This window comes from Dermacentor silvarum, chromosome 1, assembly GCF_013339745.2.
Source record: "Dermacentor silvarum isolate Dsil-2018 chromosome 1, BIME_Dsil_1.4, whole genome shotgun sequence".
Taxonomy (NCBI): Eukaryota; Metazoa; Arthropoda; class Arachnida; order Ixodida; family Ixodidae; genus Dermacentor; species Dermacentor silvarum.
Window position 1 is genome coordinate 268415349 of NC_051154.1, and position 25561 is coordinate 268440909.

Here is a 25561-nt window from a genome sequence, read left to right on the forward strand (position 1 = left end):
GTGATGTCACTAATTTTAATCGCACATCTGAATTCCCGATCTAAATAGAAATTTGTTCCTGTATATACATTTTGTTTAGTGTGTACAGGTAAAAATAAATTTTACTCATTCATTTGTTAAAATATATAGTCGTGTTAAACGAAAACGCCAAAAATAAAGCCAGCGGCTGAAAAATGAGCTAAGTGACTACTTCTTTTCGGTGTAATCGCTCACTGAGGATTCATTTCCAGCATTTTAGCAAAATTTTCAGATTTTGTGTCCGTATCCCTTTAAAACAGCTATCGAGGCATGACCCTGCAGACGTCCTGGAACTGCAGGCGTCCTGGGCGTTCTGTGCAGTTTTGTCCCACACGAAAGTAATTTTATTCTGTGGCGCGCATTTTGGTGATATCTCGAAGCCGGTGCTTCAGTGTTGTACGTGAAAATAATATACCGTGTGTTAATTTTTTAAGTTTTACGGAATTTTTAAAGATCGCCTGTGGCAGGTATCATAATATTATTACGGTTGAGCTGGGTTATTCGAAGGGGCGGACATTAGTAGCACGAGAAATCGAAACACATATTGAACTAATTAACAAAAATTGACTAATTAACTTCTTAGTTAATTACTTCACGACGCATATTGCAATTTAAGAATTGTAGCCGGTGAGTTTGCAAGACGTATCCACGTATTTGAAATGAATTTCTAGGATGACACCTGTTTCGACTTATTTCCGAAAGAGTGAGACGAAATACATGGGCGTTCCAGTTACTTTTGTGCTTCAATCTATAAAACAGCGTTTTCGTAAAAAAGTAAGTGGAACAACAGTGCATTTTTGCGGCGAGTTTGGTGCATATCTCCAAAATGGTGTCATTCTGGAAATTCATTCCAAGTGAACACACCTGACAAGCTCACCGGCTACAATTCGTAAATTGCAGTACATGTCGTAAAGTAATTAACTAAGGAGTTAATTAATGAAATTTTGTTAATTAGTTGAATGTGTGTTTCCATTTCTCATGCTACTAATGTCCGCCTCATCGAATAACCCATCTCAACGATAAGAATTATGCTACCTGCCACAGGCGATTTCTAAAAATTCCGTAAAACTTAAAAATGAACACCCTGTATATGCAGGGTGTCCCAACTATCATGCACCAAGATTTAAAAATACGCAAATGCCACGTAGCTGGACAGAACCAAGGTAATGTTGTTCGCCGTCGCTTGGAGATACTCTATTTTTTGAATTTCGCCTAATTACACAATTAATCTTAATTAATTGATCAACTTCTCAAATATTATAGTTAGATGAAAAGTGCCAATGAGAAAATTGTAGAGCAACATGAAAAAAAAAAAAAAAAAAAACAAAAAAAAAACAGTAGCACCTCTTCTGCCGCGATCAGAGGCGCGGGAAGCCCGGCGGAGCGCGCGCTAACCCCCTTTCCCTCCCCGCGTCACTCCAAACGAACCTGATTGGTCGCGCGCGTCACGTGATTCGGCGCCTGCGCAGCTTTCCCCGCAAATGCTCTTTCTACCGTTCCTTCCTTTCTTCTTTCTTTCTTGTCCCTGGCTCATACCCGAATATCCCAGGCTCATACCCGCATATGATGATGATGATGATGATGATGATGATGATTATTGGCATCCCCTTTGAAACGGGGAAGGGGGGGGGGCGACAAATAGTCACCTAGCCTGCTTGATTTAATCAGGTATACTACACATGTTCTTTATCTAGCATTTTTGTATACCTCTCATTATTTTTCTTTTTCAAAATTTTACTTGTACCGCTGCCTATGATTTTAAGAGATCAGGTCGTATCCATCTTTTCCCTGCTTTTTTTCCATCAGTACTCTAATCGTCTCTTGCTGATCTCTACGGCTGATCTGTTGATGTTTCCTTTGTGATGACAGGTTCCTCGGTTATGATTTGTTACACTGAGGCAGAGCCTCCGTTCAGGAAAGACGAAGCCATTTTTTTTTTCAAAACAAACTTAATATTGAAATCAAGAAAAAGGACAAAAAAAGAACACTAAACAGCACACACAAAGTACCTAAAAAACCAAAAGTACAATTGACCCCGTTAGTCCACGCGAGAAGAGTCTCAATCTAAAACAAAGAAACAAAAATCATCGAGTCTTATTTACTCGGGCACTTGCGTTGTTGACGGCGTGCACTAGCACTTGCGTTGACGGCAGTAGTGACGTGGCGGGCAGTGGCATACGAGGGACGCAGACGCGAACGCACGGTAGAGCCAACCCGGACGTCCGAGTCCAAGGTTGTCGGAGTTGAAGACCGATCAAGTCCGACCGCTACAGCTGAGCGGCGCCCGTACTGGTTCCCTGGCTCGCGGCTTTGCCCTGGCGCCTCTCGCCGGCCTCGTTCCAGGCCTCTGGTCACCCCCAGGTAACCTCTGCTCTCTGCACGGCAGCTCAGGAACAGCAACAGGAACGCCAACAGGAACAGGCACGCCAGCAGGAACAGGAACGCCAACATGAACCGGAACGCCAACAGGAACAGCAACAGGAACAGGAACGCCAGCAGGAACAGGAACGCCTGGCAGCAGCAGCTGCTGCAGGAATAACCGGGCCTTACGCTCGGCGGAACTCTCCAGGGACAGCCGGGGTCGTGCTGGTTCTGTTGAGGCTCTCGGGTTCGGGTCTGGACCCCGACGACACCGACCTCGACACCAGCGATCTTTGCACCCCCGTCTCCGAGCGATCTTTTCTTCGAGCGTCCCAGTCTCCTCTTCTTCTCTCTCCTCGTTCCTCATACCACAGCCTATGGTTTCGTGTCCACCACTGATTGGTCGATTCTCTTTCTCCCTCGTCGGGTCGCTCGTGCCACCGCCCGCCAACATCGTCGTCTTTGTTGGAGACTCGATGGAGTTTGGAGCAGACGCTCCTACGCCGTGCTTTGACGCTGTCCACTCACTCATGACACCTTCCACTTTAAACCCAAGCGCTTCTGCGAGTTGCACGTTACCTACGGTTCTCGCTGGGTGGATCCCGTCGCATTCCATCAGGATGTGCTGAGTGGTTTCTGGATCTTTACTGCAGCATACTCGTCTCATCTAGTTCCGAATATTTGTTCCGATATGTTTTCGTCCTTGGGCAACCGGCTCGAGCCTCAAATAGCAAGGCACTGCCCTTTGTGCTATCGTACAGATTTTCTCTTCTAATTTCTTTCTTCCCATTCTTCTAAATCTCCATTGTTCTTTTTGTTTCCATTCTTTGCATCCAATTCACGGTCTCTATTTCTCTCACTTTCTTTCTGATGACTCCTGGTTGCAATGCAATATGCAATGCGGGTATGCGCCACGCGTGAGTTTTTGCGTGACTACAACGCCACCGAAACTTGCGAGCCAATACAAGCTTCGCTTGAAAACTCCTCATACAACTTTCTGTTGCTCAATACCTGCTATAGAAAAGTGTGTTTCCGAGCGTGAAAGAAGCCCGCGAATACACGCAGAGTGCCTCGAGCGGCCAGTCACGCGGCAATTCTGCGTGTATTCGCGGGCTTCTTTCATGCTCAGAAAGACACTTTTATGTAGCACGTACTGCCGCTCGAGGCACTTTGCGTGTATTCGCGGGCTTATTTCACGCTAGGAAAAACACTTTTATGTAGCACGTATTGAGCAACAGAAAGGGAGTTTCTCATGTTGCTCTACAATTTTCTCATTGACACTTTTCCAAATGCCGTGTGCCCTTCTCCTCGCGGGCGCTGCGCTCCCAGCTGTAGCAGATATAGTCAACGTCAATCGCACAAGTGCGCCTACGTACAGGGCAGTGTCGTGATGTCACTCAATGACGTGACTGCGGGAGTTATTCAGGGCAACATAAATTATTTGTTTAATCTCTTGCTTCAGTAGACGAATTAATGTTTAGAGAAATAACAAGACATACAAACCAAATGGCTGAGTGTTTATGTTTTACTTCGTACCGTAGCGAGAGAGATGTACTTCTGTTTTGTCTGCTTGTCTACACGTCATGCAGTCTCGCTCGCAGAGAACAAAACTTAGTCGTTTTCCGGCGTGTTCCAGCGCCGCGATCATGCTCTTTTATCCTCTCGTGTCTGCCTCAGTGCTCGTGATTGTGGGACTGATTTATACCGCTAATCAGGTTTTCTCGTGCAGAGCGCGCCAAAATCGTCCGCTACGCGAAACGACACAAACGCAAAAGTTCGCTACTCGGCAAAAGCACGCGTGCGCGTTAACCCGCGCGCGAGAGAGAGGGAGAGAGAAAAGGCGGGACCTGTGACGTATTCATCACGCGATCCTCCGGTATGGGAAAACCACGGTGGGGAAAACGCAGGAAAGGAATTTCACTTGCGGAGGTTAAATGGGGCAAGTGGAGAGAGTGAGTGTGTGTTGGCGGTGACGCTCGCCTCCTGAAATCATGGGTTCGCGGCCCTTCAAATATTTCTATCTCTGCTATTAATGAACTAACTTGAAAAATTATTGCGGTAGAACACTCTTTAGAGGGCATGTAACTTCCAACGTATAATGAAAATTTGCTAAAGAGAACAATGATTTCATCTGTATCAGTAAATTACCCTTCTACAATATCAAAAACACCACTCTTAGCACGATAATACGCTTGGCAAGCCATAAAAAAGCACAACAACAAAAAAAACAGGTGGCATTGCCTCCTTTAAGTTTCCGCACCATTCGCTGCAACGTCTTGGATTTTGACAGCGTTTTCTAGGATCTGTTTAATTATTTAGTGGTAAAGATAGACTACATTGTGTTCTAAAGGAGCCGCCATAGATTGAACATGGCAAGCTTCTGGAACTTTTGCTGGGCCAACGCGGCCTAAATAAGAAAAAAATACTTTGAAATCTGTGACGTCACAGTGATATACCGGCGTTCAGTATTCGGCGCAAAATTTAAAAAAAGTGAAACTTTGACCTTCATTTTCTCTTTGAGTAATCAACCTATTATTTCGAAATTAACAACAGATTTTTCAAAAAACGCTTTATCTGTCAAAACTGATTTAGCATTTTGCTTTAGTGTCCCTTTAACAAATGAAATGTTTTTATTTGAAGCAGTCTGGTTGCCTACAAGTCTTCGGCGCTGACTTTTGCTACTTTTGTGATGCAGGGCAGCCGCGACAAATTGAGACCCTGGTATTTTTGGACTTTGAGACAACCGGCCTGCCAGGTTTTATGCCACGGCGCAAGGTGAACGTGATTGAGCTGTCGCTGATTGCTGTGCCACGGAAGCTTCTGAAGATTCCACTGCGCTACCAGCACAAGCTCACCTTTTGCGTGCAGCCAAAGAATGCCATTACGGTGGAGGCTGCCCGAATCTGCGGTGGGGTCCTTTAACCTCTTCAGGATTCTACTTTTGCTTGGGGACACACTCGTGCCACTTAATGTTTTTTTTTGCAGAGTCGGTTCACTCCAACCAAGGCGTTGGAGTGAACCGACTCACCCATCAGAATGGTGAAGCACTGTTCTGATGGTTTCAAAGATGTCTCGCGAAGTGCACGATGCCTATGTCACAAATTACTTGAACGTGTGCCAGATTATTGTGCACAGTCAGGCTATGGGAAGAAGTGCTGGCACATGGATAAAGAAGCTTGTCAGAAAGGACTGCAAGTGGATTACATCAGGCGCAAGATGCTTAGGGAGGCTAAACTCCAGCCTCATGTTCCAGGGTACTATAATCGTAGATAATGGACAAAAAAAAAAAGTAAATACATTGCTGCAGTACTTGCATCACAAAGGGCTGCATGTGTTGATTTAATGCTTCTTTAATTATTTTTTTACTACAGATCATATGCCTCGTGACAAACCCCCCAAATATTGATCAAAAAGAGAGAGAGAGGACTGACTCGAAATACAGCCAATTTGTGCTGTGCTCCACAGAAACAGTTGAGGAGAATGGCATCTGTGCTAAGCATGCACTAGTTCCACTGACATAGTGCAAAGCATAGCTGGCTGAACTAGGACTACAAAAGACCGCCGTCACCTTTTTTATTGCACTGTAATTTTAGCATAATGAAGAACTATCTCAGCTTGGATGTTCACTGAGTTGCAAATTTTTTATCACATAGCGCAACACGATTTTGAAAATCTCCACCCTTCTACCGTTTAAATGCAACACCTCCAGCATGTGACCAGGCATGCATTATGATACGTTCTTTGCTACTCCTTTTAACGCAAATGAGCTTTTTTGCAGTGGAGCTGAATTATTGTTTATTTTTTATCAATCAGCAGGCATCAGCACCAGCACACAAAGCAACACTGAAGCAATTTCTGAAAGTCGCATTTCACCTGGAAAGGCACATTTATAGTGATGGCAATGTGTTATACAACTGCATAAAGTAAGGTTTGTAGTTTTATCGGTCAAATAAATTACAGCAAGCATTCCCTTACTAATTAGTATATTAAAAAGCATGGTGTCATGTGCGCACAAACAAACATAAACAGATATCACTCAATGACCGCAAACACTTGCTGTCACAACGGTGCACCATGAAGAGCGCTGGCAGCGGGGAATGAATGCATCATGCTGCCTCTTGCTTCAACGTGTCTCAGAAACTTGAGATTACGCGGGAAGACAGCGCACATGAAGCCACGAGCTATCTTGGCTCACCCAGCATTTTCACATGTCGCAGATTACCTCGAAGATGATAGGGCGGCGGGCCCCATATGTGCTCAGTCTTGCCATGTGCAGCCACGGCCACCGACAAAGAACTGACTGCATACGTAGAACACTTATATGGCAGGATGGGAATCAAGTGGCATGTCTCTAGAAGTAACTTCATTTGGTGAAGCAAACTCGCAATTATTTAGCATGTACTATCGACCAAAAAAGTTTACGGACCAAGGGATCTGACAAAAAGCTGACTATCTCCGCAGCCTCAAAATGCAGCCTGGCATTCCCATTTCCAGCCTCTACTGGTACATGCGGACAACATTGTGATGTACGGTTTTACTGGCTACTTTTAAAGGCTGCTCGGATATTTAGCATTTTCTGAGATCCTGTGGTCCATGAACTTTTTTTGGTCGATAGTACATAGTATATACAGTTAAACCTGGACTATAACGAAATTGACAAATTCCTGAAAAACTTCGTTATAAAGAAGATTTCGTTATATGCAGGTTCGGCACGAAAATTCGGAAAAGAAATGCTTACCGTATTTACTCGATTCTAACGCGCCCTCGATTGTAACGCGCACCTGTTTACCGTGACCAAAAGAGAGGGAAAAAAATCCTTTACAGTACCGCGCACCTCATGCTTTCATACAGAAATACAACTATCGCTCAAGATTTACTCCCAATACACTAAAGTTGTGATGAACAAAAAAGTCCCAGTTTCGCCCGAAAGGCGAAGCATCGATTGTGACAGCAAATTAGCAGACAGCTATACGAAGTAAGGATAGTAGTTTTATCGGCCGTATAAACTTGTAAACATTCGCTGTTTAACTAAATTGGTAGACTAATGCCTAAGCACACGTACTACAGCACATGGTCGAAGCTACAGGAGCTAGGCTAGAAGTGTGTAGGAGGCGGCTATATTGAAATGCCGATGGCGATTTGGTAGCGCAAATTTGGGGCAAATTCGGGGTTTGGGGGACCCGTTTTATCAACATCGGCAACATCACTGGAAAAGGAGAGTGCCGGCTTGGCGGGCTAGGCCAGCTGTAGCAAGCGGCGGGATCAGGTTTGAATGAAGGGAGGGGGAAAGGTCACGCTCGCGGCGGCAATATCTCCGGGTCGAGGGATGCAGGCCCACCTCGTGCACGCTCGCACGCACGCACACGTGCACTCGCTCTTGCCTCGCAGTCGCCGTGAATTCGAGCTCGCCAAGCCGCTTTGCATTCCGTCGTGGCGGAGAAGGTGCTTCCGGTTGCTGCTCGCGCAAAAATGACAAAATTCGGGGCGAAATCTCTAGGTTGTCGGCCGGGAAAATTAGTTATTTCGAGGGGGTCTCCCGCTGCCACTTTGTTACGTAGAGGTCTCAAATACATGTGCTTCTATGGAGTAACGGCGGGGAATAGAAAAACTTCGTTATATCCAGGAATTCGTTATATGGAGGTTGGTTATAAGCAGTTTTAACTGTACTCGGTGACAACCTAAGAATTCAGTACAAGCTTCAGCAATAAAACCATACCGCATTTGCTCTGCACTCCAAGGATATTTAGTTTCTGAGAGTTTGCCTCCTCTGTTACATCTTGGAAACATATCCACCAACACCTATGAACCGGAAATTCGTAAAGAATTCTGTAGACAAAACACTGTAAAGCAGGAGGGGGGGGGGGGGGGACAGTGCACGTTAAAAAAGATAATTTGCCCTGAGTACACACCTTTTGTGACACATAGTATACGCACTTTATAAAGGATGATTTACCTTTAGATACAGCACACCAGCAGCAGCAAGCTTTGAACAGCACAAACTGACAACGAACAAACTGTTTTTAGGTCACCGCAATTTTTTGAGTTACTCTGCTGTCGACAATTTGGCCTGCTTCAGGAACTTGTCTGAATAAACTTGCTCGAAGCAGGTACCCCTCTTATATCCTTTCACGATCAGAAGATGAGCAAAATGTTTTTGCATACACAATTAACTTGATGAAACAGTCGTAAAATCTTAGAATGAGCCTAAATTTGTAAACCTCATGGAAAATTTGGGAGAGTTGGCAGATAAGTGGCAATTGGCGAACATAATTGGCTCGTGCATCTGTACAAGTTATCTTCTAGTTGGGTAGCAGTGCATTTGCCATTACACTCTTACATTGTCACTGACATACAGTGTACTTGTATGGAAAGGCATGGCTACAATTCCTTCATTGTTAGTGAGAAGTCCACAGAGTTCTTGGATGGGGCTACGCAGAGTGCCTGAGTGTCGCTGCGCACTTTTCACATTGAAACTGTGGCATGTGTTAACGTACTTATCTGCTTGTGCACTTTTAGTTTGTATAATTTGGGTCTATATATTTGTACTTATGTATTTAGCACTTAGCTCATACATATTTTTGCTTTTTTTCTCTTGTTGTTGTGTGCTTAGTGTAGTGATGTATTTCCCGCCCCTTATGTAATGCCCCTATCAATGGGTCTTTAAGGTATTGAAGTGAAGTGAATGAATTAAAATCTGGGGTTTTAGTGTGCCAAAACCACAATCTAATTATGAGGCATGCCGTAGTTGATTAATTTTGACCACCTCGGGTTCTTCAACGTGCACCTAAATTGAAGTACATGAGCGTTTTTGCACTTCGATCGGCCTCATTTAAATGCAGCCGCCGCGGCCTGGATCGAACCCGCAACCTCGAACTGAACAGTTCAATGCCATGGCCACTGGGCTACCACGGCTGGTTACTCTGCATATACAGTGCTGCCGAATGGGCATGTCTTCTGCTACAGAGTCCTAAATAAGAAAAAAATATGGTGTAGGATTTCTGATACCTAAAGACAGTGGGGAACATGAATGAATTTCGTAGCATTAACAAAAGCATAGCAAGCAATTGTAACAAAGCTAAATAAAAGGCATAAATTAAATGTAGTACATACCTAAGCACCAACATGCACATGTAAATGAAGAAGAAATGCAACATGAGATTAGTAGTGGAAAATGAAAACCTTGGTATACTTTAGTCAGGGGCAACTTCTATGCAAAAAGGTGAGCAGGCAATACGGAACTATGACTTTCACTTTTGAAATACTACTATAGAAGTTCCATATTGCAAGTGTGTATCAGCTCACCCTGCACATTCCATCTTAGTCCATGCCTGTGGTGAACCGCATGAATTCAACTTCTGTGTTATTGTGATGACAGTACTCTCCCAGTCATCGTTCTTCTGCCTGCATACCATATTTAAGTTCTGCATCTGTGCCTCCTTTCCGTTTTCCCATTGCCAAGCATGTGAAAAATGAGTGCAATACAGTTTGATCTATGCTCGAAGTGCGCTTATGCGTGCGCTGTTATGCAATATGAGAATGATAGAATACAAATTGTGTTGTACTGATATTTTAATACATGAGCACAACAGATCTGTCAGTTAAATCCGCAGATTCATGTTCCTGTTCACTTCTGGTAGCGAATTTGTGTCAGAAAATATCGAGTAGCAACACTTCTCCTGTGAGGTTTGTAGCCTTCGGCTGAAAAGACTGCGCTTTTTTGTGTGACAGGGTAAAGCATCTTTTATTCTTTAATCAAACTTGATTTCTGTCATACTAAAGATATTTTATCTTCCTCTATGAGCTGATTATTTTGATATACTTCAGTGCTTCAGTTCCTGTAAGAATGTGATAACTGAATGAATCAATGAAAAGGCAAGCAAGCAATTTAAGGTAAGTTAGTGGAATGATCCTCAGACTAGAAGCGGACTCATCTTGTAAGCAGTGCCATTGTAAAGTCTAAAACACAAATAGAAATGGTGGACAAAGATGAGCTTCTTTTATTGCATGGAAAAATCACGGCATTAACCCTGGTTGATGAGTCTGTACTGTGACTACCTGCTTTGTGATAAACACTGTTACTCTTGTTCTCCCATTGCAAGCATCATGAACTGCTGTGCATTGACCGATCACACCAACAAATTGCTAGACATTCACACTGGTAACTGTCACAGACCCCGTGAACGAGGCGCAGATGCCAGACCAAATTACAAAGCCGACTTATCAGCTTCCGAAAATAATCCCACGAAAGGAAGGACAATTAAGAATGGGCCCTCTGGTGCGCCAGCGAACGCCGGTTGCTGTCCAAAGACCGAGTCAGAGCCCAGAGTTGTCAAAACACAACAAAATATATTCTTCACACAAGGCAGTTACACACACACTTGCACACTTAGGCTAGACACAACACAATACAATTCAGATGGGTATTAACAAACACAAGAAAATAATTCACGACAAGCACTAAGAGTCCAACACGTAAATTACAAAATGAATAGGAACACTAAGTGTCCAATCGTATTCACCGTGCTGATCCTAGAGTCAGACGATCTCGGCGTAGCTCGTGGCAAATCTTGAGGAAGGAACTTCTTCCGGAAATGCAGACGCTCGATGAACTCGTTGACTAGCTTGCCGGGGAATCCCCTTCTTCCGCAGACGCTAGGTCTTCACGTTACATCACTTCACCGGTGCGGACTGAACCCCACTCCCCTGATGATTCTCGCACAGCGGTTATATAGCTTCCACAGGCATTCTCGAACTTTCCTATCGGAGTCGTAATCTCATAGCATGGCCAAAGCTTGGGAACCTTCGAGTCTTTTCTCGTACCTTCGACCGCCGCCGTCGGAGCATTGTCGAGGGGGGGGGGTGATGACTCATCCCGTTGGCGCACGCTCACGCTGTAGCAATCTCTCTCGACTCGCCGAGTGAGAAGTTGTCTCGGCGCCCGTGTGTGCTCTCTGTCTCTCTCTCCGGTTAACGTCGCTTCGTCGATGCTCTTCTAGACGTCTAGGCGCCGTTCGCGTTGCTGCATGAGGCATATGCGCTCTACCCCTCGGTTGAAGTTGCCATGGGGCCGGCGTGTTCTTTCGCTGGCTTGCGTGACACGCGGTGCGTGCTTGGATTACATGCTCTTTTGTGACACTGCCCCCACTTCAAGAATATTATGCAATAATATTCAAGAAAACACAAAAGAAGCGCGCACAAAAGTCCACTACGCACAAGTCCGTAAGTCCAAAAATCAGTCCAACACAATTCACACGTCACTTCACTCGTGATACGCTGAGACAAACACAAGTAACACAAGCACACTCGCACCACACAACTCATCTCCCATGCAACAAGTACACCTGCGCTACACAACAACACATCCCTCGCGCAACAATTACACTTGTACTACCCAAAAATACATATTTCGCGTAACAAGGCAAACATATGAAATATAACATGTGCAAAAAGTATACAAACTATGACAGGGTAGTTTACAGAAAACAAACACTGTCAATGATGCCATAAATAAATAAACAAACAATACACTCATCAAAACACTTTGCACCACACACTAATCGTCAACGGTTCTTAAATTTAAATTTCCTGTCCTTGGTTTTTCGATGGTGGTGTTTCACGTAGTTATGAGTCCCGGTCGGTTTATTTTTGGAATCGGGCATGGAAGGGAGCTGGAAAGGCCTTGCCTGAGCCTTCGCTTGAGCTCGGGTGACAGCTGCCGCGGTGTTCTCGTCAGCTGCTGATGGCTTTCCGCGTGGCTCTTCAATCGTCGATGGTTCGATCTTCGGTGATTCCTTCAAAGGTTTCGGGTCGTCTGGGCCTCGAACTCCCTCGGTGTTTCCTATGATTAAGTCATACAGTGGGTTGTCCATGCAAAGAGCAGTGACATTCCCACTGTAGTAGGGGGTCTCGACCTCAATCCTGGCTTCGGGAAGCTTCCTAGGAGTACCATCGACCAGGTAAACTAAACGTGTTTCGCCCGTGAGCTCATCATCTTTGACTAAATCCCTTCACATGATCACCGTGCCGGTGCCGCTATCTCGTAACACTGTGATTTGTTTTTCTGCCATTTTTCCGGCAAGTACGGGCATTCCTTTAATGGGAAATTCTGGACGTTGTGTCATCACTGCATTAACGCCAGGAATTCTTTTTCCGTCTCGGAGTTCTACAAAGTCGTCGTTTACGTCTTCTTGATGTTTTGGCGGAGCATACACACAGGATGCTTGGGGAGTTTCTTTCCCTCCGTTGCAGCATGTATCAGCTTTGTGCCCAGTTCGCCCACGTTTAAAACATTTGACATCGTTGGGGTGCATAAAATTGCTCCAAAGATTGCTAGCATGGTGGCCCAGTCGGTTACAGAGATAACACCTTGGGACAGGTTTTTGAGGGTTTCTCCTTTCATCTGCTGTCGGTTTCTTTGTGTCCCCTAGCTCCTCTTTTTTGATCTTAGAGAGATTGGTGCCTCCCTGTGCTTCCAAAAATTGATCTGCCAATTCCAACATATATATCTTCAAGCGATTTATCTTTCCTTTCTTTCAAATAGAGTGACAGGCTCGGGTGGCAACTGATGAGGAATTGCTCCTTGATCAGAAGCTCTCTAAGCGCACCGCACTCCTGTGCAGTCTCTGATGAAAGTTCGGTCCACCTATCAAAATAGTGACTGAGCCGCGCGGCGAATTGCGTGGCAGTCTCGCCATCGGCAGGCTTTCCGGTCCTAAACTTATCTCGGAAGCCTTCTACGGTGATCCTAAATCTGTTTAGTAGAGCGGCTTTCACCCTTCCATAATTAGAGGCATCGGTTGGCGTCAGCCTACCGTACACACTAAGTGCTTCTCCACTTAAACATATGCTTAACGCAGTGGCCCATTGATCCTCTGGCCAATTCTGGCTTTTAGCAACTGTCTCAAATCTATGCAAATAAGCATCCAGGTTATCTTTTCTTTCATCGAATGCCACAAGACTTGGGTTCAGACGAAAGCTAATTTCTTCCTTTTCAGTGCTATCGACTCTTGCCTGAGCGGGAGTGTCTGTGCGCTGGTGCAAACGAAGTCGTTCGAGTTCTAACTCGTGATGTCTTTGTCTTTCTCTCTCAGCTATTTCAGCTTCTCTCTTTCTACAGCTTCTTTTTCTTTCTGACAAACCCACTTCCGTTGTTCAGCTCCGGAAAGACCCATCTTCTCACCAAGGGCAACTAATTTCTCGAGATCCATAATGCCCTTCAAAAATCTAGCCGCGTGCAATAAATATCTGCCTAGATTTACACTATCGAACTGCTATCTGCACACAAGTTAGCAAAACGTGGTGCAACATTCAAAATCGTTTACAATGGCAATGTAAACGACCTTAGGCTCTTCCTCCCTACTATGGACACACAATTTGCACCAGAAAGGTGCTGGTCGCAGGTGCCAGAAATATCGTCACAGACCCCGTGAACGAGGCGCAGACGCCGGACCTAATTCCAAAGCCGACTTATCAGCTTCCGAAAATAATCCCACGAAACCAAGGGCAATTAAGAATGGGCCCTCTGGTGCACCAGCGAATGCCGGTTGCTGTCCAAAGACCGAGTCAGAGCCCAGAGTTGTCAAAACACAAAGCTAAAAATGATTACAAAGCTAAAAATATCTTCTTGTGCAGGAATTGATCATATCAATTCCAAATTTCTTAAAAACACGGTGACGTATTCTTCGTTAATACTATCGCACATTTTTGCTCGGTCACTAGAATCTTCCACCTTGCCCAATGATTGGAAAGGAGGGAAGGTGGTTCCACTCCACAAATCAGGTCCCACTGACTCTCCATTTAATTATAGGCCCATATCATTAACCAGCGTACCCTGTAAGCTCATGGAGCATGTCATTTACTCGCATCTTATCGATTTTCTGGAATCAAACTCGTTTTTTACTAGCTGTCAGCATGGTTTTAGAAAATATTTTTCATGCGACACCCAGCTCTTGGTTTTTACTAATGATTTATTTAGTGCTGTTGACAAGGGATTAACAATAGATTGTATATTCTTGGACTTCGCGAAGGCTTTTGACTCAATGTCTCACAAACTGCTTTTCCATAAGTTACGTAATCTTAATCTCGATACTCATATCTTGCGCTGGATTGAATGTTTTCTTTCTAATCGCTTTCAATATGTATCTGCCAACGGTCATGACTCTTCCATTGCTTTTGTGCAGTCTGGAGTGCCTCAGGGGTCTGTTCTGGGTCCACTACTTTTCCTAATATTCATTAACGACCTTCCCATGTTTGTTACTTCTTCTATAAAACTTTTCGCCGATGACTGCGTAGTTTACCGCGTCATCACTAACGCCTCTGATCATGCTGCCCTACAATCTGACCTTACAGCCATATCTTCTTGGTGTTCCGATTCTTTAATGACCCTTAATATTAATAAATGTAAAACATGCGTCACGGACTTCTTCTTTCCCTGTTTCTTTGAACTATACCTTCAATAACACACCATTAGCCTCTGTAGAAAGTTACAAATATCTCGGTATACATATCACTAGTAATCTCTCGTGGAATGTGCATCTTCAATACATATTTAATAACGCTAACCGCATGCTCGGTTTGATACGTCGTAATTTTTCCAGTACAACTGTTCACGTTAAATCACAACTTTATAAAACATTAGTACGTCCCAAGCTCGAATATTCCTGCTCCATTTGGGACCCCGGTCAAGCTAATCTAACAAATCTTCTAGAATCACTTCAGAACAGGGCCGCCCGTTTCATCTTATCAAATTATGCGCGCCACGCAAGCATATCATCAATGAAGCTGACGCTTGGTTTGCCAGACCTCGCAGTATGTCGTAAGTTTATGCGCTTGTGCCTCTTTCATAAGATCTACTACACTAATCCTGTTCTTAAAGATGAGTTATTCCTTCCCCCATCCTATATCTCACCTCGCAACGATCACCAAATGAAGGTGGGGATACCACGATGCAAATCCAACTATTACTTTTACTCATTTATACCACGCACTGCTGCCGACTGGAACCACCTTCCCGCCTCCATCGCTGCTATTAGTGACACCATTAATTTCAAAAAGATTGCCAACGACTTCATATGTACTCACCACTCCTCTCTGTAATGCCCTCGGGCCTTGAGAGTATGTAAATAAATAAATAAATAAATAAAAATATATTCTTCACACAAGGCAGTTACACACACACTTGCACACTTAGGCTAGACAACACAATACAATTCAGATCGGTATTAAGAAACACAAGAAAATAATTTACGACAAGCACTAAGAGTCCAACACGTAAATTACAAAATGAATAGGAACACTAAGTGTCCAATCGTATTCACCGTGCTGGTCCTGGAGTCAGACGATCTCGGCGTAGCTCGGGGCAAATCACGAGGAAGGAACTTCTTCCGGAAATGCAGACGCTCAATGAACTCATCGACTAGCTTGCTGGGGAATCCCCTTCTTCCGCAGACGCTAGGTCTTCACGTTACATCACTTCACCGGTGCGGACTGAACCCCACTCCCCTGATGATTCTCGCACGGCGGTTATATAGCTTCCACAGGCATTCTCGAACTTTCCTATCGGAGTCGTAATCTCGTAGCATGGCCAAAGCTTGGGAACCTTCGAGTCTTTTCTCGTACCTTCGACCGCCGCCGTCGGAGCATTGTCGAGGGGGGGGGGGGTGATGACTCATCCCGTTGGCGCACGCTCACGCTGTAGCAATCTCTCTCGACTTGCCAGGTGAGAAGTTGTCTCGGCGCCCGCGTGTGCTCTCTCTTTCTCTCCAGTTAACGTCGCTTCGTCGATGCTCTTCTAGACGTCTAGGCGCCGTTCGCGTTGCTGCTTGAGGCATATGCGCTCTCCCCCTCTGTTGAAGTTGCCGCGGGGCTGGCGTGTTCTTTCGCTGGCTTGCGTGACACGCGGCGCGCGCTTGGATTACGTGCTCTTTTGTGACAGTAACTCGTACAACCACAGGTAGTCACACACATATCTGAATCGATTCTGCACAACATACCGCTCGAATTCTTTGGTGGCAGAAGGGAAATTCTTTGGGCACAGTCGAAGGTGCTATGAAGTACTTGCAAAGTGCTTGGCATTCCTCTTGCTTTGCACTCAACTTTGATCGTTGGCCATCTTGTCTTCACCACTCTGCTGTTTCCATCTTTGGTTGGTGCCCACACTGCGCTAGAATGTGAGCTTTCTCTTCCCTCCTCAGATAATTGCTGATGCTGCCTTTCAGCTTAGGCTTGTCACGTCCCCCCATGTTGCAGCCATATGCTGTCATACTGTACATGTACAGAAGTTACAAAATGCAATACATTGCTTAACAAAACGAATTAATTTTATTGCATCATGCTTGTCTGCACACTAGTAGCTGCAGTAAGAGCCTTGCAACTTGTGCATTATGTGGTACCTTGGATAGCCACTCTGCAAATTTTAAACATGGATGTCTGCCAGGGGTGCATCAAGTGAGGGGTGGAGTTAACTGGGCTCATGGCTCCATACCTCTCTTCAAAAGTGAAATGTCACCTGAATCTTATCCACACCCCAGCTGAAGGAGATTTCTGTCTATGCCATGGTGGTCAGTTTGGCATAGTTATTTAGCTAAGTTTCATCCATCCCATAGTGGAGAACAAAAATTTCTAGCACAGACAGTCAAAAGTACCAGTCATTCGGATAAAATTTTGTAGAGCAACTACTAAATTATGCTCTGCTATGCCCTGCATCGTGGACACATTATGTGCCTGCTGTTCATTTGAAAGTAGTTTTAACACTGGAAATGCCAGTGGTTGACTTGAAATTTTTTGAGGACTCTTTTGCATGGGTTTCATATGGCCATGTGCCACCTTTGTTCACACACTATCTTTCTGTGTGTGCGTGTATGTGTGTGTAATGTATCACAAAAATTTATTTCTGTGGTTCTGCAGAATGACACAGCTGTGAAGGCTCCTTAGTAATAAGCTTTAAAATAGCAGGGAGAGAAAGACACACACACACAGAAGGGCAAAGATGAAACAAAGAAAAGACATGACCCAGACTAGCACAAGTGCTGTGTGCCTTTCCGGATTGTCTTTGTCTTTTAGTACTTTCCTTCACGGTGTGGTTTCAAAGAATTAGGACTAGAGTATAGTGTATGGCAACATGCATGCAATTAATGTTTGCTACCAGTTCATATTAAAATTATGAGCATTTTTTATAGTGCAGCTTTCATTTTAGAACCTATTAAGCAAAATTGACCATTGCATGTGCCTCTGGTATAGTGAGCTCTGCATGTGTAGGACAGATGCATAACATTATTTTATTTTTCTAATGTCATAAACATGCTTGCCCCACTGAAGCAATGCCAAGTATAGCTGGATGCATGTCTCCTAAGCATATACTATATTACTATAACAGTTTATCACGTACGGTACTCGTGTACATGTGAACCATCTGCACATAGCGAATGCTGCACAATTAATGCTAGTTGTTCCTCTATATAGTTTATAATTTCCCAACAGACACCAAAAATAGGGAACTGTAGCATAAGCCACATATAAATCTTCACTTGGTGGCTTTAATTATGGGGGTGTGGGGGAGATTCACTGGTGTTGCTCATGCTGTAGTGAGCTGACACTAAAGGGCTGAAATGTTTCATGCCGCAATGACACAAGCTGCAAAACCTACTTGAATACAAGTAGGCCTTGGAAAAATAAGGGTGTCTCACAGATTGTGGCTGCCCCCACCCCCGATCTGTGACAAGACACGGAAGTTCTGTTCACATTTGTCTAACTGCCTTGCTTGCCCTTTCAGGTCTGAACAACTGGGAGCTGCAGATGTGCCCATCCTTTGGCGAAGTGGCCGACGTTGTGGAGAAGTTCCTGTACACCCTGCAACAGCCCATCTGTCTTGTGGCGCACAATGGCGACAAGTTTGACTTTCCGCTGCTGCGAGCCGAGCTGAAGCACGCCTCTCCCGGCATCGACCTGACAGCTTTCTTCTGCTGCGACTCACTTCCAGCATTCCGCGAGATCTTGGGTGATGCTGCTGACCTTCAGGAGGTAATTGAGGTGACAGCACTGGGTGAGCTTGGTAAAGATTTTTGGGAAGCCTTCGAAGCTGCAGATGTTATGTCAGTGAATGACAGTGATGAGGAGCTACAGTCCCAGCCTTTGGAGAGGCCAACAGAGTCGACACCACAGAATAAAGCTTCAGCATCTCGTGGTGTTCCACCTCCAGCGAAAAAGAGACGTGAAGCCTGTGAAGAGACTGGACAGCGCTCCCACCAATCAGTGACGCGGAGACTTTTTCCCGATGATGCTCCTGCAAATGGCAGTAATGCCCCATCAACATCAGCAATAAACAGGGCATTTGTGAATGGAAACAAAGCTGCTTCCTCACAGCTACACAAAGAAAGCAATGGCCTGGCCTCATATGGCACTGCACTGACAGTGCCAAGCACTAATGGCAGTTGTCACTCGGCGAAAGGTAACAGAAAAGTGAGGTTCAGCCTTGAAAGTGTTTACGAGCGTGTTGTAGGAACGAAGATACCCTCAGCGCACGAAGCGGAGGCTGACAGCCGGGCACTCGCCGAGATTTGTGCTCGTTTGGGAAGCCGATTCCTAGAGTATGTGGATGCAAAGCACCACATGCTCCAGAATGTGGCCCCCATGTGGGAATAGGAAGGTGGTGGGTTCCAGCCTCTTGGCTTTGCTGTTACACGTGTGTGGTCCAGCCAAAAGAACTCTCTTCTATGAGGTATGTCGGGTTGAAGCAATCAATGTTTGCGCTGCAGGAGCTTCGTGGGTCGTAAAGAGTGCCAAGATTTTTTTGATAAATCTGATACATTCTGAAAAGGCATTTGCTGTGGGAATTCTACAGGTGTGAATATATTTGGGGGGGGGGGGGGGACTAAATTTTAGGGTGTTGATGTTAAGTTGTGAACAGTTGATTGCTGGTTTAATTTTAACCTGCCACTAAATCAGCAACTTTTGTCACCCAAATGCACCTCGGACAGTATGATAATATTACTATTTATTAAATGAGACAAAACCCAGTGCCAGAGTTTAACCCAGTCATTGCATATACAGGCTGCACAAAAAGACATCACCGTAATATATAGCATTGCTTTATGTATGCATTCAAGGAAGATGTTTTGTAAAGGGGCCTGCAGCTACATAGAGCATGAAAACTTGTTATGTAACATTTAGCCAGAAGAATTGTGGAATATCTGAAGGAAGTGTTGAGATTCAGCATTTTATAGCGATTGAGTAAAGCAGTCAGTTCATTCTCATATTCTTGCCATAATGTGTACTTTTACAAGGCGATCTGAGAGGTGTGAGCCCATATGAGCACTTACAGAAACGAGTGTTATTTCTTTGCTGTCTTTTTTTTCTTCTCTTTCTATCTCTTGCCATATGCCAAAAGCCTCCTTCACTTCTTTTCATGGCATGGCAAGTTCCCATAAACAAAGTTACATCTTCTTGTTTACCACAAACAAGTCTCACATGCAATTAATGACTATGGGAGTTATGCTGCTCAGAAAACACGCAACTGCATCAACTCAACATGTAGAATCGTCTTTTTCATCGAAGGCAAACGTAGATGCTGTGAGTGGCTGCTGGTTGTATTACTTCCTTCAAGTACAGTAGAGTATGTCATGAGCATCTGCCAGTTGCAGATATTGGAACTTGCATCAGTGCTGGAAAACCCACAACACCTTCTGCTTGTTGAGATTATTTTTTCTGTAATATTTCTGCCTCCTACTATTAGAAAAAAAAAAAGGTACATGTTACATTGAGATTTATTACGTTGCTGTAAATTCAGTGTCTGCATCCAGAGCAGGGACTTGTGGGATGTCACAGAAACCTATCTGATACGACTGCAAGCCAGCCTCAAGCTGTTCAAGCAGCGAAGGTAACTGCCGGTATCAGAGAGAGTGTGCACTCGTTTTTCCTTTATAGGCTTCCCTATATGTACAATGCTGAAATAATTTGCACAAATGATTATGAACATGTTTTACATGCCATGTGCCTGTGCAGTGACAATCTTGAAACCTGTTAAGCCTCGTAAATGCAATGATAAGGAGCCAAAGCACTCGCAATTTATAGTCGAGTAACAACCACATAAGCCAACAGATAATGATAGCTTCATGTGGTTGTTACTTGGCTTCAAATGAAAAGGAACCCCTTGGTTGCCCTCATTCTTCTTGCTCATTTCAAATTTATGGGCACAATGAAAGAACAGGACGAACCCGGAATTTTCTTTTTTGTCAAATGTGAACTTCGACCAACCCTCCAGTTTTAATATAAAGACCTTCAAAAACACCAAACCCTAGCTACCACTCGGTGAAATGATTGCCACGAGGCCACAATGCCTCTAGCTGCATTCGAAAGGCCATGCAATGTAATGCTGGATGTCATCCCTTCAATGCATTTTTGCCATTGGTCCCCCTACCAGCTCCCACACTCGGGCGGCACTACTTGCACTTGTGCATGCCGCAGGCAGTCTCACTGTTCCCGAGTGCATATAATCTTGTTGTTGTTAGAACGAGCGCACCTATGGGATGGGGGCTTATTTGTCATGCCTCTCCTTTGCAGGCTCTTGCTCAGCTTTCAATCGCATCAATTGTACTCCACCACTCTCACAATAGAAAATCTTGTCCTTTTTAGCTCACAGTGTCCGACTGTGCATTCCAGACGATAGCTTAAGTGACAAGCATTTTGCTTTTGGACAATTTTGTTTCCAATTTTATCACCTTGACAATTACGTTGCTGTTAAAGGAGTACCGACATGACTTTTTCGGATGCGTTTTTTTTTTTCCTTTATTTATTTTTGCATTAAATGAATGTGCAAATGCTTTACAGCTTAGGCAAAATATTGGAAAGCATGAGAGCACCTTAAGTAATTTACTATAATAAAACTTGCTTATATGAACCAGTTCTGGTTTTAGTACCAAGGAGGTCGATACATCATGACATCACAATACAGTGGCTATCTCCAGTCCTGTGATTGCTACAGCTGTCACGAGCGAGTGCAACCAGAAAAAATCCACAGCACTCTCGTTACTTCTTTTTTTTACTTTTTTAATGTGCATGAGCATAACTAGCTTTATTGCTACACGAAAAACCTTTTTTGACGTCACGATATTGCCGATGGCGCGAGGTCTAGCATTTTGAGACTTTAGTATCAAATTAAAATAGTGTACAGGTGTTTCCCCAACCTTAATATTTGCTAAGTGGGGCACTGTCATGCATGTGAGAAGCATGTATACTCTGATGTAAGATTAAGTCATGCTGAAGATTCCTTACAATCGCAGGGAACAGCAATTTAGTTTGGGCCACGGTGTAAGATATATACTCTTTAGGTGAGGACACTCGCGAGACACGATCGACCAGATAAAGTGTCAAAGGCGCGCACCGATCCGCCCGGTGACGGCAGCGGATACCTATCGGCGGTACGACGCAACTTCAACACAGAAAACTTTTTATTGGTTTAATCTCCCATTGGTATAGCAACCGGCGCTTCGCGGGAAATCCGAAATCATTGAGTGACACGCGAAAGTAGGTCACCGGGGAGGGGGGAGAACGTGGAGGAGAGAGCATGCGTGCGTTTCTTGTCCGTGCAAGCTCACGCCTGCGTTCTAACTGAAGTTGCGTCGTTCCGCCGATAGGTATCCGCTGCCGTCACCGACCCGATAGACGTGCGCCGTTGTTACTTTATCTGTTCAATCGCGTCTAGCAAGCAAGCCGAGAAGTGTCCCCACCTAAAAAGTATATATCTTACACCGTGGTTTGGGCACAGCAGCATCTTGCTTGATGAAAAAGTTTTCAGAGCCTAGATGTTGTAAAGAATGAACTACAGCATTCGAGGCATTATCAGCTGCATCACATGTTGACACAGCTGGTTCTTGTGACTCATGAGCAGTGTTTGTACATACATCTACAACTAGGAAACTATCCGTCAGCACTTCTTTGAAATTTATTCACTTATGCAGGCAATACATTGTATTCCCTACAAGCCAAGACAAAAGGAGAAGGTTGGCTCCTGACTGGGTCTTGGTCTTGCAGGGCGAAACAGCAGCAGCGACTCTCAAGGCACAGAAAAATGTAAAAAGTGCATGCCACTAACTCCTGTGTAGACTGTCCTGAGAAAATTGTTTGTTTTTTCCAGTAAAACTCATGCACTGTTAACGAGAATGTGTAAGCAGCTGTGCATATGGTACTAAAATCACAGTGCCCAAAGTTTGCACCCATGCTCTGGACAGTGAAGGTGCTTGTAATTTTTTTTCACTTGCTCCCTGAACATAGCAAGGCAAGCATACACCGTCATAACTTTATATGCTTCAGAAATTTTTCATGTAATAATGGTAAGCTAGCTTGGCTAGATATATTTATGCACAAGTGGTATGAAACAGTGACATGCTTTTGAGCTTAATGAATTTTGTGTCACCTTTACTGGCTTTTTTGCCTCATTTTGTGTACAATGCTTTTTGCTCACCCATGTGCTGTTAATGCTGTTTTGCATGTTGTTATTGTTTATTTTTCTTCGTTTCTGAAGTTACCTATGCACTGCAAATGCTTTCATACATGTTTTTTTGGTCAATTCTTAAATTCAGCCTAGCTCTATAATGCCATGTATGACTTTTTTTTTGCCCATTGTTTTCATTATGTACTAGTTGGCAAAACTCTTATATGATTGTTCACTTTATTGCGCACAATTTGTTGGCATTACAGTGGGCATTCAGGAATATACTTATACTTGTTCGATTTTGGCAGATAGTTATTATAGTGTTTATGAAAGTCAGAAATAAACGTAAATATTTTTTACATATATTTTTGTGGAATGGTGACAAATGTTGAACAGCTGAATTTTATTGTTGATCGCAGATTAGTGGAGGTTCAGTAAATAAATTTGCACTCATCGGATTCAATGATTGCATCTTTTTGCTAGCGGAAACTGTGGTCAAAAACTTTCCGCCACTGTGTGTTGTTCCAGTGACTTGCAATCAATTGCTGTAAGCCTTTGTGACATTAAAGAATTCAGCTCTTACAACATCCTGAGTGATGACTTGGAAGTTTCTTCTTGCATGCACCACTGCACTAATACTCATTGAAGGGAAAGTGCCTCTGGAAAGAAAAGAAGTTTGTTTGGTGAAGCATGGCTGTTAAACTTTTTTCAACCATCTCCAACACCAGTGCAATGAAAAATTACCATGCAATATGCTACCATCTTACTCTCGCTGTCATCAAAAGTGTGTTAAAGACGTAGAACAACTATCTCGTTCTTCGCACCATGTGATGCAAAAGTTCTTTTAAATTGTGACGTTTTACGTGTGAAAAATGTGTTACGATTATGAGGCATGCCGTAGTAGGGGAGTCAGGGTTAATTTTGACCACCTGGGGTTCCTTAACACGTACCCCATGCACCAGCGTTTTTGCATTTTGCCTCCACTGAAATCCGGCTGGAATTTGATCCTGCGCCCTCAGGCATAACAGCGCAATGCAAAGCCACAACGCCACCACGGTGGGCGCAAAAGTTGCAAATGTTGTAAGATGACGCCCGGTACGAAGGCAGAGCCCTTGTATTTCAACGCAGCCACGCAAGCCAGCCAGCGAGCACTGACCAGACAAACGATGGTGAATTACACAGCGCTCACAATATGTTTTGCTGGTGCTAGAGCAAACCATGCTAAAGTGCAGTTTGGAGGATTGATTGATGTGTGGAGCTGGCTCCTTTTTACTGTCCCCTTAAATGGCAGCAAAAAAAAAGAAAGGACATTTTTTTTTTGTGTGTGTGCAAATGAATCTAATGATTGTATAAAGCAAGGCCATGCGAAAAATCATCTCGAAGCTCAAATCGTCTTCAGGCCTGCACAAAAAACCAAACAAAAATACGCTGTCTCGTCATTTGTCTTTCCTGCAAGTTTGTGTTTGACGAGCTGAGCTTGTCTTCCGTCATTAAAGGGTTAACGTCCCAAAGCATCACTGGGGCTATGAGGGGCGCCATGGTGGAGGGCACTGGGTTAATTTTGACCACCTGATGTTCTTTAACGTGCACCTAAATGTAAGTACACCAGTCTTTTTGCATATCACCCACACTGTAGCCATGCGAGGATGTGCTCCCTACATACAGTCAAACCCGGATACATCGAATCTGAAGGAGATCACAAGAAAGTTTGATATATAGGTAATTTGATATATAAAATAAAAATATCATGCAGAAATTTTCAAGATGATTTTACAGCTGTTCCACATACACAATAATTCGTTATATGTGTGTTCGATATATCCAGGCTCTACTGTACCTGCATCAAGTATGAAATAGTTTGGGTCGAGACAATTTTTTTCCCCCTCTTATGCGTGAATCAGCATGCCGTCTTGACACTTTAGTTTATCGCTACTGCCTGCTTTCTAAAACTTTATTCACAGGACACGATGCATTGAACACACCATGCTGCTTGTATGATGCAAGTGATGCCGATTGACTGTATAAAACAATGAAGCATCTATTGCAACACACTTATGTGACTGGCTGAACACACAAATTTTTGACACTTGAGACATATACACTGCTCTCTCGTGCTTCTTTCTGGAACCGCTGCACCATCCAGTGGCACTGCTGAGAAGTCTGCGCGTGGCCCCCGAAACGAGAAGCGTGGCGCACCGGTGCCTGTGAATGCCGAGACTTGTTCCCTAGCTTGCTGCACACTCTGTGGTACATAATCAGTGACCCAAGTTGGCAAGAGGTTCATTGAAGAGCGGCACATAGCTATGTGTTCATGGCGCAGCTGGCTAATGCGTTGGCGTGAAAGACGTTCATTGAAGAGCGGCACATACCCATACATTGGTTGCGCAGTTTGCTAATGTGTTGAGTTTCTTTCGTTGAAGACCTTTGTGGCGTGGGTTCGATTTTCGGATAAATTTAAGGAATCTTTTTCGTCACTGCAGTGGCACATACCCAGTTACCCAAGTTGGGGTCAAAGAGGTTGATTGGAGACCAGCACAGCACGTACGACACACTGCCACATACTCAGTGGCCCAGGTTGGTCCGATGGTTATTTTTTTAACCTTGTTACCTCAGCACAGCAGCCCGATGCGCTACCTTTTGACCACAAACTACCCAGTGACCCAGGGGCCGTATTCTGAAACGATCCACTACGACGATAGTCGCATTCAATAAACCAACCGCCTGCTTACCCTTGACGTCGGCATGCACTACCAACAC

At 44.3% G+C, this 25561-nt stretch overlaps 1 protein-coding gene across 1 annotated transcript in view; it reads left to right on the plus strand.

Annotated features, from left to right (window-relative positions):
* The window catches only part of LOC119437149 (uncharacterized), a 24623-nt gene extending 1234 nt beyond the window's left edge, over positions 1–23389 (plus strand). The window contains exons 2-3 of the mRNA XM_037704220.2: positions 5023–5287; positions 18149–23389. Coding sequence (XP_037560148.2) covers positions 5023–5287; positions 18149–19017 — 1134 coding nt within the window. The 3' untranslated portion in view covers positions 19018–23389. The remainder of the gene's footprint in view (positions 1–5022; positions 5288–18148) is intronic.
* The last annotated feature ends 2172 nt before the right edge of the window (positions 23390–25561 follow it).